Raw genomic sequence first — 18949 nt, forward strand, 5'->3', positions numbered from 1 at the left:
TGGACTTGCAGGTTTCATCCCATATTTGGGTATAGGACCAGTGTTATCGTCACCGATAACTTTTTTTTTTAAAAAGGAGCGTCTTTACGTAATTTGTTTGTATGTGTTCTCTAATGCATCATTTTACAAAGCTTTATATTATGTCTTTCGGTCTTTGGGTTGTTATTGTTACAATAGCTTTGTAATGTGTTATTTGTTATTGACTTAAATTTGTTCATTTCTCCTACTTTCACCGTACTTTTATGGCACGAGTGCGAAATAAAAGGAACAAATCGGTCCCGTCAAACGAATCCTAGCTCGTTATTTAGAGACACATACAGTGACAACCAGTATTGAGGTCATCACTTTGACTCATAAAGTTTAAACTACATCAGCCTTGAATTTGAATGCCATCTATTCCTTTGATATTTTATGTCAGTATGCATCAAGCTTTCATAGAAACAGCTCATTCAAACAGTCATGTCTTTATGCCTGGTATGACACTTTCAGATATGTTATCATCTTGGCATATGCATTATAACTGGAATAACAACTTATTTTTTTATCAAAGTAAAATTTGCAGCAATATTGTTCATTTTGTACTGTAGTCTTACAACAATACCAATGCGTTCCGCAAGACAATATAGACTGTTAATTGCGAGTAATAATGTCGATTCAGTACACCGGACCATCAAACTAGAGGATACCATCAAGGGGTCTGAACTGTAGCGCCTGACCTAGTGTTAGTAAGAAACATATACATATATAGTAACATATATAAATACAGATATAGATATATAAATATAGATATATATATATATATATATATATATATATATATAAACATATATATATATTATATATATACATTCATATATATATATATATATATGTATATATATATATATATATATATATATATATGTATGTATATATATATATATATATATATACACACACATATATATATATATACATATATATATGTATATATATATATATATATATATATATATATATTTATATATATATATATATATATATATATATATATAAATATATATATATATATATTTATATATATATATATATATATATATATATATATATATATATATATATATATATATATATATATATATATATATATATATATATATATATATATATATATATATATATATATATATATATATTGAAACCCTTTCCTCTTGAGGGTAGCGCGTGCCAGCCGGTTCAGGTTCGGGAACGAAGAAATACACAAATTAAATCCAGAGAGGCAGTTAACCTAGATATATTGAATACAAAACGACTTCTTACAGTAAGGTTGAGTGCTTAGCACTAGCTGCGTTGCGCAATCTTGAGGCTACGTGGCCTTGAAGTCTACCATCAAGATTTTCCTTCTAACGGGCAACCAGAATAGACTGTTCTGTCCCACCCAAGTAATACAAGTAATACTTAAATAAAACATTTATACAATTGGTGTATTTTACCTGAGAACTTAGCTTAAGACATAATTCCCAAATACTACAGTGCATTCCCACCATCCCAAGCAATTGTACTCCTTTACAGGGAAGAAGTATATCACATGATTATCCCTCTAAAATATCACATGTGTTACTTCACAATCCCAGGATAGGCCTCATACCACATGCCGATCCAGAGGAGTAGCCCCAAAAGCCATAATCTGGTAATAATTAAAACTGGTCTACTTGATGCCAAGAGAGATAATCCCCATATCATTACAAATGGGATATAAACTACCACAATGACTCCACACCGTCCACACAGAACTCCCCCATTGCTTCACAACTTAAAGATCTGCTTTATTGACTCCAATATAGCACGCTATTGCTAGGAAAGTTTTGCGATTACGCAATCGACCCGCCACGGTTGTTCATCGACCCCAGGCTTTACAATTAGCCTGCATAGCTTCTTAACACCATTAGGCTTTTTTTTATAAACACTGCGTGGAAATATGTTCATGTCTACAGTGAAGTTATTCACACAGCTTTCACAAGAGACACTCGTACAAGAAAAAATTATGTGGCAGGTGATGCAGACGAATAGGTAAAAAAGAGGTCATTTACGACCAAGGCAGGTCGATTACGTAATCTCAAGAAACTGTTCATGATAGCGTGCTATACTTGGGGTCTATAGAGCAGATCTGTAACAGTAACAGCGTTACAATATATATATATATATATATATATATATATATATATATATATATATATATACATATATATGATAAAAATGAAAAAGTACACAAAGATGACTAATATAAATACTGATTGTTTAATCATATTTACTGAAAATTTAACAGCCTACTACTAATTTACAAAGCTATGTGATGCTATCAGAATAAACTGAGAAAACCTTTTTGTTCGATTTGGAGATAATTTCATAACAGTGAAGGTAATCAGCTTTAATCAAAGAGTTTTAATCCACATTATGAGGTGGAAGCTTTTCCCTTTGAAATTGTGTACTTTGCTTTCTTACATATGATTACTGAAACCAAAAACGAGTCCGCGCAACAAAATCGATAATTCAAATACATTATTTACATTCTCTGTATCCTCTTTTTGTGAATAGGAGGAGGTAGTAGCCTTTTCAACTACAACTTTTTATTTATATAATTATAATCTGCTGGTCTGGAGAAACAAGACTCAACCTACTTTGATACGATAATGTGATATATAACTGAGCCCTGAGTAATAACCCTTACATTTTAGTTCTTCGTATTCTTAGCTTCAAGTACGTCGTACATCATATTACCTGAATATAATCGAATTAAGTACATTACTCTTCTGTAAGCAAAGCCGTCGTAATCCTCTCCCTTCGCCATTTATTACCCCTAGCGATTAAAATTAGACATCCATCAAATATGGCAATTTTTTATAGATCCGTGGATATCACGACTTCACAGAAGAAATGGTCGCGAACATCTGATAGTCGAGCCTCACAACGGCTTAATTTTCATATCCACTGCTACAACAGAACAGTTTTTTTCACGTGTTAACCTCTGATATAGACAGATACCTGTATCCCAAGTGTCACCGTAGATTCCATTCAACATAACACTATAGCAAGCCTTGAACCACCAGCCGCCGGGATGATAAGCAGAATGAGCACAATTTTGGCCGGCTAAGTCATTGTCCTGATCGAAAGTTGAAAATTTCATATCTCGATGGTAATCCATGTAGTCATAATCTGTTAAATGTATAAACAAGAGAGTTTGTCATAATAAGCTTCAGACATAATTTTTTTTGGGAGGCAGTCTAATACTTCCTGCAACCTTAACAAAAATGTAGGTGAATAAAACTGACCTAAACCTAGGATTGTGTCGATAGATTTTTAGATGTTTTCCAAGAACTCAGCATTTTCAGATTGTTAATGCTCCTTCTCTCTCAATATTTCACTAGTCTTAAGCGGTCCTGATACATATACTACGACATTCATACAAACAACTTTACATCTTACATGCAGTCAACAAAACCAGACTAAATTAAACTCGTTCAGAGGTATTTCCCATTTGTGTAAAAATACATACCGAAGCTCCCTGTGTAACTTCCAAGTGTTAGCTCGTATTTTGTTGCCTCGGAACTTATTCGAAACAGATTGTATTGAAGATATGCACTGTCATCGTTGGTATTGTTGAACCAAACATCAATTCTTAGTTGATGATCTCTCTGAGCTGATATGACGTGTAATTTCTCATTTCCAAGCCAGAAACTAGAATTGAGATCACCAAATCCATCTTTGTAGTTATTCCAAGTTTCATAAAATGAAACAGAACCATCAACCCGCTTCTGAAACAGCTGTGTAAATAGTAATGACTTATTTCATAGAAGTATGCACTAGAGAATATTTCTATAAGATCTACAGTTTTTATGAAGATAACTACAGTTGCGTTAGGTTAATATGTTATAACTGCTCAACTTTAGATGAAATTGTGCAACGAACGAAAACCTTCCTTGAGAAGACTTCAAATATGATAATTAAGAAAAGACCGATGATGCTACTATTATGTGATTTATCCACTTCAAGAAAGAAAAGAGCGTTGTGCGAAAATGTGAAATGGACAGTATACTGGTTTACTGAAGAAAACTTACCATCCAACCATCTTTGCAATAAACTTGGAATGGTTCATGTGCCCAAGAAGGTGGACGTATCGAATAAATGCCTTCTTTGGTGGATAAACCATCATAAATATCCTGACAGTTTGTGATTATTTGACAAGTCGTACCATTTCCCCAGTAGCTCTCTTTACACTCACAAGATGAACTTTGACCTTTGTTATGGCATGTTGCATCATTACTGCAAGAGTATTCTTCACAGTGGAGAACATCATTTTCACATGTGCAATGTCTTGTGCAGTTCAAGTTAACATGCGATGATCCGTTCTGTGCAGAAATGTTCAAGAATACGAGCAAGTCGAGAGAAATTATTAACTGTTCGCAAATAAGACTTCATTTAACGGGTAATAATATAGAATACATTAGTGGAAAATTTAATGTTATATTCATTGTCTTTTGTAATCTGGAAATAATTGCCCCAACAAAATCTGCATATCGGCACGTCGGGACTACTGCATTTTCTGAAGGGTTGATATAATAACCTCAAACGAACCTTCAAATCAATGTTTCTGCCCCGTCGAAAATGTCATAAGTGATATCCGAATCTGATTTATATTAACCTATAACCTTTAAATGACGTTCCGAAAAACTTTATCTTATTATAGCTATATCGTAAAAGGTTAAAGAAATTGATATTTTTCAACGGAGTAGGTAGTAAGAATAGTATACGAATATGGGCACAAGCAAAGTACATGCTCGTTTATTTTTTTTTTTTTTGTATTGATGCTATTTACAATCTCTATATCACATCTTCGAAAATCGTGACAAATGCGAAAAATGACGAATGTCGAGTTTTGTGAAAATACCGAAATTACTCCTGTGGGCGAGTGGTAGCATCCGCATTCATTCAACGGTATGCATGCTCCATCTCTGATTAAGAAGCCATCTGGACAGACACACGTATAACCTGGTTCATCATCACAGCTCTTAAAACATCCATTGAGTCCGTCGGGATCGTCGCACGTAGTTTGGCATGAACAGTTCATCCATATCATGTTGGTTGGGCAGGATTCTGAAGTAAAATGACATATTCAAGTCGGCGGTCTTAATAATTGCCTTTTAACTATGCATTCAACAACATGACGGTTCTTTCAAATGCTCACCTGGCAAAATGTTTACAAAAATTAGAAATTCCAAACGGAGATATAATTTCCCAGAAGAAGTCTCTATAAGTATTATACAATACGAATTATTTAAACTATCATTATGAGAGGTTACTTGTAGCTTCGCCGCTTCAGTTTGTTTCTGACATGTAAAAGTTCAATTAACCGAGGTTAGTTCAGCATATTACAATGTCTGTTGTGAGTGGTAATGTTATTGGTTGGCTATTATAACATATTATGATTGAGAGATCAAACTAAGCTATCAAATATGTAAAATTGTTCACTTTTCAATCAAGTTTTGTAAGTTACTATAGTGTCTTACTGTTAACACGTTATGTAATAGAGATACATTAGAAAGCCAGGCGGTAGGGAATTCACGTATGTCTATCTACTTCTTACAATTGTATCTCCAATTATGAACTGAAGTAATTGCAGACTAAATGGTAAACATTTTAAATCACCTGTAGTAGGCATCCGTGTTGTTGATAGCTCAATTGTACTTGTAGCTGTAGTTGTCGATGGCGTTTCAACGGCTGACGTTAATAATCGTATTTCATCCGTAGATGGCATCGATGTTGACTTGATTCCACCCACTGTTATTTCCTGAATAATTCTCGCACCTGAAAAGGGAAATAATCAGTGTTAGTTGCTATTCAATCGTTTTCAATACATGTCAATTCTTTAAACCATCGAAAATAAAATAAATCTATATAAACTTTAATAACTTTGAACAAGTGTATACAGACTAAAGAAGTAAATATTGCTGTCTGTTAGTTGCTCAGACGAACATTCATAATGTATCAACTGACGAAGATGTATGAGAACTAAAGTTTCAGACGAAAATAATGTAGTTGTAGATAAATTTGATGTTGATTTTATCACTTATACATTTAAGCTCTTAACAAAATTAAAGGCAATCACGTTACCTGTTGAGACCATCGATGTTGTTAAAAAATCATTTTTGTTGATGGTTGTCATTTTATCGGTTGACCGAAGTAATGTTGTTTCATCTGTTGAGTGCATGGTTGTAATTAGTAATTTACTCGGTTTTTTGGCTAGTTTATTGATTGAATAATTAAATATCACATTTGTTGATATTTACAATCGTAACAATAGGTTTTAAATGGTCCCGTGATAAATAAAAAATAGACATATGATTGGACGTTAGCATACGATTGTAAAATATTTACCTAACAATATTAATACACAACATTCTTAATGTTTGATTAGTCCAAGCCGTGTTAAACCAAATTCTTCTTGACGTTCAGATTGTCAACATAATAATGATGAATACCAATCTGTTTTATGACTGAGTCAAATACTTAAAAAAAAATGCACCAAATGCTGCATCGTTACCTGTTGTAGGTATCACTGTTGTTGACAACAAACTTTTGGATCGTGTTGTCATTTCATCAGTTGAGGGTAATCTTCGCACCCCATTTGTTGAGTGCACCGGAGTTGTTGATCGGTCACTCATATCCGTTCTCAACGTACCTTTTGTTGATGTTGACGTTTCACCGGTTGACATAAATGATCGCATTTCATCAGTAGATGGCATCCATGTTGATTTGGATCCACCCAGTGTTGTTTCCGTTTTCATTCTCTTATCTGTAAACGAAAATGATAAGTGTCAGATATTTTTATATCTTTTCCAATGTATGCTAACACCTTAAATCCTATACATGTATTATCTTATCATCAAAGAAAAAAATGTAACCTACCTCGTCAAACTGTTAGAGATATAGAATTAGAGATTTTTGCCAAGAAATATTCGAAAGGATGTTTCGATAGCAAAGTACATATTTTTAATACTTATCAGCTTCGTTCGTGCTTACTTTACGTTGTATTCATATTTCCCCCACAGTATAAGTCATGAGTGAGATAGTGTATTATACTTGTATTTTGGATTCATCAATTGTAGTTGTGAAACAATATAGTAATTATCATGAATGAATTTGTGAAAATCAGTCTTCGATACATGCAATGATGATATGCAACCTAAAAAGAATTAAAAATATTTCAAGCATTTCGTTTGACTCGTCACGATTTTATTAACATAACGATTTACGAAAGCAAATAGTGTTGTCCATATTATTCTTCAAACATTTCATGTAGGACTTAAAGATGAACTCAATTTTATGCCAGTGACTCTGCTTAGAAGAATTAAACTTAATATATTACTTACACTTAGTATTCGCATACAATACTCTTCATATACAACCCGGCAACGAGAACTCAAATCATTTCGTTTGACTTATACCATTTCTTAACATATATACAACACTATACGGAAGTAAATACAGTTTGTTTACACAATAATATATGAAAAGTGAGTTTTATAGCAGTGAGTCTGTTTAAAGAAACAGATAACAGAATATCCGCTGCCATCAAAAAATTAACTTGCTCGTTTGAACCGAAAATATGCACATATATACATTTCCTTCCAAAACATATTTATTTGATGTACTGGTGCTTTTTCTTTCTTTCCCTTTGGACCAGTATTTATAGGGTTGCATGCCAAATAGAGTTTATGTTTAGAGAGGATGGTTGTAAATATATCATCCCATGAATAACTTTCCATGAATAAGCAAAGCGTTTAACTAAGATTCAGTCATTTCAGGATTCTCTATATATTCACCAAACAGTTCATAATAATTACTATTATGCATATGACATATACGTTTGAATATAATATGTAAATGAAGCTTTAAATGAAATCACTGTTCCTTTTGCAGTGAAAAAAGTCAGTTTTCACTTTGATACACTTATTACTTGTCTACATTTATTACTTCTTAGATTACTTAAATAGCAACTGTTACTTACCGGTACTCGGTATAAGCTCCATTTCATTGCTGCAGTTACCACCACAAGGCATAACGGCATCTTTAAATGAGTGTGGTTTTGTGCACTTGAAAAAAACTGAAATCATAAGAACCGTTAGTTAAAAGAGTAACATCAAAGCAGTGGCATTATGAATATTTGCTACTAGTATAATAACTGATCCATGTTTGTTAATTCATGTTTTGTCTTTAAATTCACAACGTCAAATTAATGATATGAATAGTTAGAACTACTTTCCGTTTTTCTACTTACCAACGCTTTCCGCCATCACAAAATGAATGCAAACACCAAGAAGGAAACAATGGATGATAGACGAAAACTGAATTTCATCCATCTTTTCTCAATGTTTAGTACAACGCATTTACACAGTACTAAGTTTTCTGGATAATTCCTTGTTAAGTTCATCAAAGTACTAAGTAACTTTTAACATCTTCGTGTAGCTACACATACATATCGTGTGAAGGAACAACTCACATGATTAACGTTCAGCGTTTTGTTAAGAGCCGATTCGCCAAAAACGAGAAAGAAAATAAAAAAGCGCTATTGATCGAAAAGAATTGATGTCGTTTTCGTATACACAATTGAAGTCTACTTCTATAGAATTATACGCACAAACACAATATTAGCAATCTCTATATAATATAAAATCAATAAATAGACCTATTTCTTTTCAATTGAAATAATTTGATATTTATTAATTTTTAAATTGTGATTAGTGAAATTTTAGCATGAAATCAAGATCCATTACACTAGAGCACCAGGTACCTGCCACTCAAACCATATCCCCTTGTGAAAATTTTGCATCAGAACGAAAAGCAGTACAGTGTCGCGTGGTTCGTTCTCTCTGTTTTAGTGACTCCTTGCCTCATTCCTCCGGGCGTATGACAATCCATTTCACTTTTTATTCGATATTTGATGATATCAACAATTTTTTCATGCTATCAGCAATCATTTGCTAATCGAGAAGCAGTTTGGCCAATGTTTTGTTCAAATTAGATAAAAGACTATACAAATAAGATTTTTTCCTCTGAACCAGCGATGTATCAATGTCCTAACTTTGCAAATACCTTAGAGCTTGTCGGGGTTTTGAATCTCTGTTATTGTTCAATATATATTTAAAAATTCATTTTTTTCAGGCTGACTGATATTACCACCCCACCCTAAGAATTGAAGATCCGTGCAACTCATCCTCACATTCATCCTCAACATTCAACAGTCTTTCCTCCCAAAATCGAGGAGCCGTTTTTCCAATGTTTTGTTTAAACTAGATAAAAGGCTATAGAAATTAGATTGTTTTTTCGAACCCGATATCAGTTGACATTGAATGTCCATTAATTTGCTTGTCGGGGCCACATAGACCCTTACCGGACAGTGGCCCAATGGATCACAAAAGGTCCCCTAGTATCTTGGGGTTTAGCTGCAACCTTAGCTGCTTGGGCGCCGCTAAGTTCCACCTGCCACGTACCACCTGATAAAGGTTGCCCCCTACCATTCGATTGATCCCTTTTGAATCTCCCCCTCCCCCCCCCCCCCCCTTACCACTAAAGATTTCTTAACAAACGTTATGCCCTATGCAGGAAACTAAGTCTGTCCACTGTACCTCATCATTACCGGCTTTGATTTAAAGTAAAACATTTAGGATAACCCGTTCAATAATTTGTTTGCAACAAGGGCGCAAAAATTTTCAATTCAATAGGTCTAACGTCAAAGGTGAAAGATCGAAAAGCCTAAAAAGTTGGTGTTTAGCTTTTTTTTGCTTGTCAACATGTAGGAAAATGCCATTTAACCACACGATATGTAGAGAATGAGGAGACAAATACTAGAATATTCTTTTTGGGATGTTGAGGGTTGAAAGGACAATTTAGGTCAGAGGTGAAATTAACACAAATGTAATGCCTTGCATTAAACAACAGTGGTTCGGTATCATCGTTTTTCTCTAAACCTTAATATAAACTATACGTTGAGAAACTGGATTCCAGACTATTAACAAAGATGGCCACCAGATGCATTCACAAGTCACCCAAAATCACTTTCATCATTAACGAGATGAGATCTGCAACTCCGTGGATTGCCATCTTTGTTCAAATTTCCGTCATCATCACGTCACATAGAAATTCATATATCAAATGAACAATAAGAGACTGTAAACATTAAATTACAAAATAAAACGAAAAATAAGGAGATACTTTAATATTTTTTTGTAGGATGGTATCCTGTAAATTTGCAATGTTTAGAGCAAAATGTTATTTCTTTGAACAGACGATCGTCACACGTTGTTTATTTTCGGTACTAGGTCTTGAGTCCGACTATATTTGTATTAAATAAAAACTCCATTAACTTAGCGCATGCGTTGAAGATAACTATTTTTATAATGTTGTATTTTAAAGAGTACAATATTAAATGTTTCCTTGTTTCAAAGTAGCAACTTAAACCATTTTTGTTAAGATATTGTAAATTAAATGTGAAAGTTTGACTCTCTCGCCACGGTAACTACAGTATATATGAGCGTAGCTACACACACATAACGCAGTACGCGAATGGGGCACCACCATATTGCTTTTTTGTAGAAACTAATATGAGAAGAACAGGGGGAAAAATTTCCTGGCTTCTTATTCTTTTGTGGTTCTTTTATTATTGTTAAATGTAAAAGTGGGACAAATCTGACTAGAAAAATATTGAAAAGAAAACAAAAACAACGAATTTGCCGATGGAAGTACCCGAGCAGAACGGTTGGATTATCCTGAACCGAAACTGGTCGGTTGAGCATAAACAAAACCACCGTTATTAAGACTATAATATGATTTAAATGTACTTGAATGTCGATGATCCTGCTACTTAACTTCGTAGCAACACTTCTAGAATTTTATTACTTACAGTACAAGGAAATTGTGATATTCTGTAAAGTGCAAGTGCAACCCTATATTACTTGTAGTAGTAACATGGGTCTAGACCTACTCATAGACGTTGTATAACAGGCTAGCCTGTGTACGTTGTATCAGCCAACTGTTACCTATAAATCATAACACAACGCCAGTTTTACCACAAAAGAAAAATTGCAGATCTAGTATTGACTGTTCTTAATCCAACTGGCTTTGGGTTTTGTGCAAAATACCAGGTACCCAATATAAAATATCGTCATTTGCTGCTGCAAGGAGGCCTTGGCTGTGGTCACAACAAGTAATTTGGCAATAACGTAGGCTAACCATGCAGGCAAACGTAACGTTGTCTATGTGTAGTGTTTTGAAAGAAATGTGTCCAAACTCTTCGATTTCTGTCGTCGTTCGGAAAAGCGTGCAGGTGAAACCCGTCTTTTCTTGTGTTGGAGCAACCTGCAACTAACTATCGGCTCGAATTATTTTGCCCAGTGAAAACAAGGAATACAAAGAACAGTGGTATACCTCCATCGCTTTGTGGTCTTTGAGCATTGTACTATTTTACAGAGTCAGTGGATTGATACCTTTATGGAAGAACTATTACCCCACTTCTTTAATTTCCCAGGGGATGTCCAACTTAAAATAAAAATTTCTTTTATGCAATAATCAAATATGGACCTCCTGAAATGTTGCCGAGATCTGTAGAAAATTTGTAATGGATGATGTGAGGGGTCACAGAGACTAAGGAATATTGTATTTGATTGTTAACTATAACATTGTATTGCTTACGTTTAGTTTGAAGATGTAGTACACTTAAAAGAGAAATGAGTATGTGTGCTGGTGGAATAAGTGTCTGCAATAGCTGGAAGGACCCTAAACAACAATATTATGTCACAGACGGGCAACACATGTCGTAGCTGGAAACCTGTCTTATCATACTTTGTTGTTATCATTATATTTATCATCATTGTGAAAGCCATGGCGATGTGTCTATTCATTTAGTCGTTACAAGACCAACTAACCCATACAATCGTCTATGTGATGCTCTTATGGGTTTGATGAAATTTTCTCAATGTTTGCATTTGCTAGGACTTTTGATGTTAATTTGTCAAGAGACTGTATGTCTCGTTCGTCATTTTAAGATAAAGAATTGTGCTGATTCTTGACTTTTTTCTGTGCAGTTCCTTCCACCTCAATCACAGTTTCATATAGCTGACTTTTACTACAATATATTATCACTACAAATAAACATCACATAGATTCTGCTACTGTAGTGATATAGTTGCAGCATGACATAAGCAATGTACAGCTCCATTGTTTCAAAAGATAATGTTATTGTTCCTATGCCATGGAATTTGTGTTACACCACTTAGTATAAGAAATTAGTACAGGTACTGGTCGAGCGTTATAAATCGATTAGTGCACAACCATCTAAAAGTGATGTTCTTGTCAAATCCCAAGCGTTTCATTTGTGATGAAGAATTCGTTGCACTAAACTTTTTTTACTGTAAAAAATGTGCCTTTGTAAAGTTTTTCACAAACCATTGGTTAAGCTATGGTGGTCTGCAAACTTCTTTAATGGCGACCCATTAAGTAGTTTTTGCATGTGAAGCGCGACCCACCTTGTCGGACAACGCGAAATTAAGAGGATATGTACTGCATTCCTTACATAGACGTATGGAATAATCATGCAAACCGGTTTGATCATAGTGTGTGCAACATTTAACATGAGTGAAAGGGGCAGGTAAGATTTGACAGTGACAAACTATAGCGCCTGTTGTGTTCCACTTAGCCACCACATAGTGGGTCCACGCAATACTATGGTATTTCCCTAGATATGTACTTGTTACAACTTTCAGGAAAGTGTTCGTCACCCACGAAATATTAAATATGTATATACAGTAAGTCAGATTAATAATTCCTGTGATGCGCTGTTCCTCCAAGGTACTCTGTCCAGTTTTAACCAACTACATGTGAGCGTATAGGAGAGTTTGTACTAGAATGTTATATTGATTTTCATGTAAAAACCAGCAATGAAACAACCCTTGAGCCCATTCAATGTGTCTATCATATAAATGTCTTCTCCTTGTGAAATGCTATGTATTTATTTCGGTCGCACCTAGGGGAAGAATGCTTTTCAGGTCAGATTGATTTAATACTTGCTAAATACACATACAATGGTTACTAGTTTGAAACTCAATGCTTTCATTATTCTTATGAAAGTTCAAAATGAGACTTCTCATTGTATCACACTTATATTCTGACAAATTATTTATTGACTTTTGACAGTGTTTGCTCAATTGAAGATGAGCTTAAGCGAGGAGGAGGAAGTGCAGTTGCATAGAAACAACATTGTGGAAGATCTTTTGTACCTTTACCAAGACCCATAGTTATCTTTAAGAAACCTAAAGGCATGGGGCCTCACCAAGGAATGATGACAGGTTTCTGAAAGGAAGTCACCAAAGAATACTTCCAAGGGGAGCATGTATTTGTTCCGAAATTGCCCCTTCTTCGTTGTAGAAGGGAGAGTGCAAAGTTGACAGCAACTGGCAGAGTACTGACTCATTCGGCAGCACTAACGGAAAGACTGCCATGCCGTGTTGCACGGTGTGTAATCATTTCGATGATGTTGGAAGAGGTTGACACAGAATACCTTTTGGAGGATTTCCTCCTATATGTACGTCCGAGTGAACAAAAATATATGTTGTATAAAGCTCTATCTGCCTTTCAATTACTGTCCAATGCAGACTTCGAGGGGCTTGAAACATTTTGTTTGTGTTAACGGGCTTACAGAGGTGCCCAAAGAAGCATAGATTAAAGACCGATAAAAGCGATTGCTGAGGAGACAATATTGAAGTCACCTTCTCGATATTATCACTTAAATGAAACAAGGTATAACAAGTGGTCACATTTGGGAGCCAAATTTGTCTCCATCATCTGACCCCATATCAATATGGTACAATGGTTATACAGTCTGGAATCTTGTCCGTACTTAAAAATCATCAAAAAAACCTTCGCCCATTAATGTTAGATGTGAATGTATGTTACATGTATATAGTGCTGCTTACTATTATGTACTTTCCAAATTGAAGTTTATGATATTTACTTAAAGTAACCAAAGATGTAAACATTAATTTATACCATTTGTTTTTAAGCTACCAATAAATGTTGATAAGACACAAGCCTTCTCTGTTTCTATTCTATTCATATTGACATATATGAGAACAATTGTTTAGTGCTGTTACTATCATGTGCACTCCACTTTGCAGTTTATGATATTTACCAACATGAACCAAAGTTGTAAACATTACTTTATGACATTTGTTTTTAAGCTACCAATAACTGTTGATAAGACACAATGCCTTTTCTGTATGTATTCTATTCATATTGACATATATGAGAACAATTGTTTAGTGCTGTTACTATCATGTGCACTCCACTTTGCAGTTTATGATATTTACCAACATGAACCAAAGTTGTAAACATTACTTTATGCCATTTGTTTTTAAGCTACCAATAACTGTTGATAAGACACAATGCCTTTTCTGTATGTATTCTATTCATATTGACATATATGAGAACAATTGTTTACAAGCAAATGAAAAGCCTATGTGACAAGTTACAGTAGTCATACATTTCAATCATCTAACTGTTTCAGTAGGGTTTTTAACTAATTTGGGCCCCAAACAGAATAAATTTGCAGTAATATTATAAGCGTGACGGTAAAAATTCATCCAATGAACCAATGCAAAAACAACTAGTGGATATACAGATATAACTACACTCTAAAACAGTTGAGTAAACTTTCCAACACAAGCCCTGTGTAAATGTAGTTTTACACAACTGTGATTGAAACGAGTACACGGTTGTGTAATTCGAGCTATGTTTGTATGTTGCGCAACCGCTTTTCAGCTTTTATTCCAATGTATAAATTTATTCAGTATTGTAAGCAGACTATTAATTTAAACTTATTTTATAATTTCATTTGTTGTATATTTGCACTATATTTTTACATTTTCCTGGATACTTCAGTAAAGTAAAAGTGTTTTTTAAGATTTCGTAGCTTTGTATGGCATTAAACTGCCGGGCGGGAATTTTATCACTGACGCCGCTTTATCAGTCATCAATAATTACGCTGGTAACCGTCTGCTGTTTTTAATAACTACTTTTTACATGTCAACCATGAATTTTGTTCAAGAAAAACTTAAAGAATGGGGTTTTTCTCATATGCAGGAAATATTTGAAGGTAAGTTGAAAATATATCTTATAATTAATTTAATTTGCCAACGCAACTTTGTGCAAATCGAAGGCTCTCGTACGTATGCGTACATATAATGATAATATAGACTAGTATTGCCTATGCCTAGTACAAGTAAAATAATAACTAACGTTAGGCCTAACGTTACAGTTACAGGCATGCGAGTAACAGTGTGTCGAAAATGAGCCTGTAAATACAGCTTAGGTAGTAGCCTAAGCTTGTTAGGCCTAGGCTGGGCTTAAATTGCAATGCATCTTCGATAATACATTAACATTATTATTCAATTTTATAGATCCATTATTGCCTAAGTAATAAAGTAGCAAAAAAATGTAACATATTTAGGCCCACCGTAACTTATAATAATATTATTATAACTTATAGGCCTAGGCTAGATGCTATAGAGGAAGCACATAAACTTGTAAAGTTGTAACGTTATCTCTGTGATTTACTACTCCTAGGCTTTTATACCAAGATAATGTTATGAGTGCCTGTGGAGGAAGCAGGTCTTTTCACTCCAGTGATCATGCTCATCATGGCTATCCTATCGTGAGGCTTAAGTTACTAAAATAGCCTCGGCTTCCTATAGCGGGATAGTGTCAACTCGATACCAAGCCAACTAGGGGCCTATGTAAAGGTTTAATTTTGATGACATTGTACAATTAGCCTATGTGACATTTATAAATATTAATTGGCCTAAATGTCTAGTATGAGCTAGGCAATCACAAATGCAGTGATAAGATCACATTCGTTAAATAGGCTAAGTCAATCAAACTCAAAACCAACTATGTACAGCAGTTTCACTGTTCAGTTGTAAATCTAGCCTAAAAAGGACAGCATTAAAATGGTTACTGAATTTAAATCATCCTTTAATATTAATTTTAGAAAATGAGATTGACAGAGGCAGTTTGCAGTTGCTAGGAAAAGAAACATCAAGGAACTCTAACCTAAAGTTGGACCAAGAATCAGGTCCAAGATGAAGAATGAAGAAAACTTAATGGCGATGATTTTGTTTAAGTAGAGGTGCAGTAGGACAAGGCAAAAATGCTCTCTTATCCCCCAAATGTTGATGAGTAAGCTGCTGTAACTGCCAGGACGGTTCGCAAAACAAGTAAACACTACAAAGATATATATAATTTCGTATAAACAATGGCGCTAGAGTGTTTCCACGGTCAAACCGACGTTGATGATGGTATAAGAGGGCTCTTTGCACATTTCAGAGCCTTTTCTTTGCTTAGAGGAAGTGATTAGATCTATTGCAGTTTGTTAACCAAAAGGATGTCAACAAAGCTCCCCGAAAAGTTACAGTTTCAAAAGGCACATCATTAAGCATCACGATAACTAATATATGTAATGTAGAGCAGATCCAAGAGCAAGATGATGATTTGCCTGTGGTAAGAAACATAGAGCGGTTTGAGCAAGATGACATTTGCATTGATGGCATGGACAACAACGAAAATAGTGATGATGATGCATATAATGAAGAGTGGATTACCTCGATGAACAACAAGTTAAGGAACGCAAGGAATGCTAATTTGCAAACTTAAATCTTTCAGTGGTGTGTGTCAAATGTCAGTGTCAACTATGGTTCAAGATGTGTCGACACTGCGAGTGCTCACTCGCATTGCACACTAAGTCAAGGGAGGGGGGGGGGGGGGTAACTATGACTAGATATATCTAACCACATGGTCTTAGATGGAAAAGGATGACTCAGAGGGTAAGTGAGAGGCCTGCTTGTGGACAAAGGACATATGAATAGTGTTACTTTGGGAGTGAGATACGAAAGGGAGTGTACACATGGTAGAAGTAAAGAGCAGAAGGAAGTTTAATATAATGGATTGGTATATTAAGAAAATGTCTATTGATGTCAGAACATTGGCAAAGGATTCTATAGTGAGTTGAACTGTTTAAAGTAATGAAGAAATTTTTGGAACGGATGGAAGCAAGGGACATATTTTGGGACTGAACCTGGATACTGAATGGAACATATATCGCACTCCTGGAACTTATTTATTAAAGCAAATATATTAAATAAAAAATAGCACAACGCAATTGAGTATCAACATCTACAGGACCACAGAAGAAGAAATAACTCAACCTTCAAGTATTATTATGTTTAAGTGTACTAGTGGTACCGCGCGATGCCAGTTTATTTAAATAAGTGATATGATTTACGTGGGCCCAAAATTTGAATGAACATATATTAACTATCAGTTTGCAATTGTTTCGGTAAGGTACAGTAAAATGTGTAATTTGCATGTACATTACACATTTTTACAGTATTCCAATGTAGTTGATTTCTGTGTTTATATTTCGCATGTCTTGCTCTCTGTATGGATCTCCGTGCCAGAACAGAGATAACTGATCAAGCTGGAAAGTGACTCTCCATGCTAGTCCAGTTTTGGCTAAATATTTCCTATTTGATCGACATAACCCGCTTACATACAGTTATTCCAGATATGCAGATGAAGATTTATCTGGCTATATTAAGCCATATATACCTAGTAAACAGTCAATCCAGAAAAGGTTTATCTGGCCATATGAAGCCCGATATAACTGGATATGTAGTCAATCCAGATACAGTTTTATCTGGCCTAGAAGTGGATGCCATAATTCTTACCAGATAAAATTGATATGGGCCATATAATACTCCATTCATATCAAGTTATATCTGCCCAATTTCGGTAACTGTTACAACGGTTTGATGATCTTGTTGGAAGTCTACAAGACAAAACTAAGTCATGTTTGCTTAGCTAAAATATTGATACTAACAGTGAGCCCACCCTTGAACTCTTTGCGAAATTTGGAATTTCAAAAACAGTTTTATGACATGGAGACAGGTTACAGGAAACTGAAGTATTTGGATCTGGTAACATAAGGCTATGGTCACGTTGCAGACTGTAGACACTCAGAGCTAATCACCCTAATGTTTGATATGTATCGACTTCTGTGGAATGGAGGTGCAAAATCCCTAGTACTATAGTCATACAAGCCTGCCATACAAGAACATTCACTTATATTTGTTACAGAAAGGTGAAGAGCAATTCTCAAAATTGGGATTTTCCTATTGGCTGTAATCGAGCATTTGTCAATGCAGGGTAATTCCTAACCAGTTATTGGGTTCTTAAATTTGACAATGATTCGAACACTTTCATCATACAATAATTATGATAAATTTCACAGATAATAGGGGGGAAATCTAGATTTCAGCATATTTTCTGACAAGTCATCTTAAGGCTGAGGTATATTTGAATACTTGATATCCTCATATTGCAATAGTTATTTAAAGAAAATTAAACTTTGGCTGCAATACTTTTTAACAGCACCAACACCAATGCACATTATTTGGCATTTTGATGTCATCGTTGCAGTTGTTACAACATAGAAAGTCTGATCAGGGTCACCTTTACCAATTTATGCCAGTGACTCTCCAATCACCTGAGTTTTTCGACACTTCAAGAACAGTATCGACATATGATGCTCATACGTCTTACTTTTTGTACATACATATGATCCGTGTAATGTGATGTTCATATAAACTCATTTCCGTGGACTGCCTTCTTCAAATAAAATGTTCTAGTTTATTAAAGGACATTTTACTGTTTTAATTCTTATCATGTAATGAACATACTAACTGTTTTCCATGCAGAGCATTCAAAACAGTCTAGATACCTTGCAGCCAAGTTTAAGCAAACACATTTTGACAAAAACTCATGATTTATATTTTATATTTATTTAAGTACATATTTCTATTTTATT

General features: G+C 34.6%; 1 protein-coding gene across 1 annotated transcript; it reads right to left on the reverse strand.

The window, feature by feature from the left end:
* Positions 1–1263: 1263 nt before the first annotated feature.
* LOC139974475 (uncharacterized) lies at positions 1264–8135 on the reverse strand. Its single transcript, XM_071981654.1, has 7 exons — positions 8045–8135; positions 6578–6829; positions 5683–5841; positions 4925–5130; positions 4095–4385; positions 3533–3800; positions 1264–3192 (listed from the first exon to the last, which is right to left on the reverse strand). Exons 1-7 carry the CDS (start codon positions 8094–8096, stop codon positions 2942–2944), a joined length of 1479 nt encoding a protein of 492 aa, XP_071837755.1. The 5' UTR covers positions 8097–8135; the 3' UTR covers positions 1264–2941.
* Between the last annotated feature and the right edge of the window lie 10814 nt (positions 8136–18949).

Source organism: Apostichopus japonicus, chromosome 9 (assembly GCF_037975245.1).
Source record: "Apostichopus japonicus isolate 1M-3 chromosome 9, ASM3797524v1, whole genome shotgun sequence".
Classification (NCBI taxonomy): domain Eukaryota; kingdom Metazoa; phylum Echinodermata; class Holothuroidea; order Aspidochirotida; family Stichopodidae; genus Apostichopus; species Apostichopus japonicus.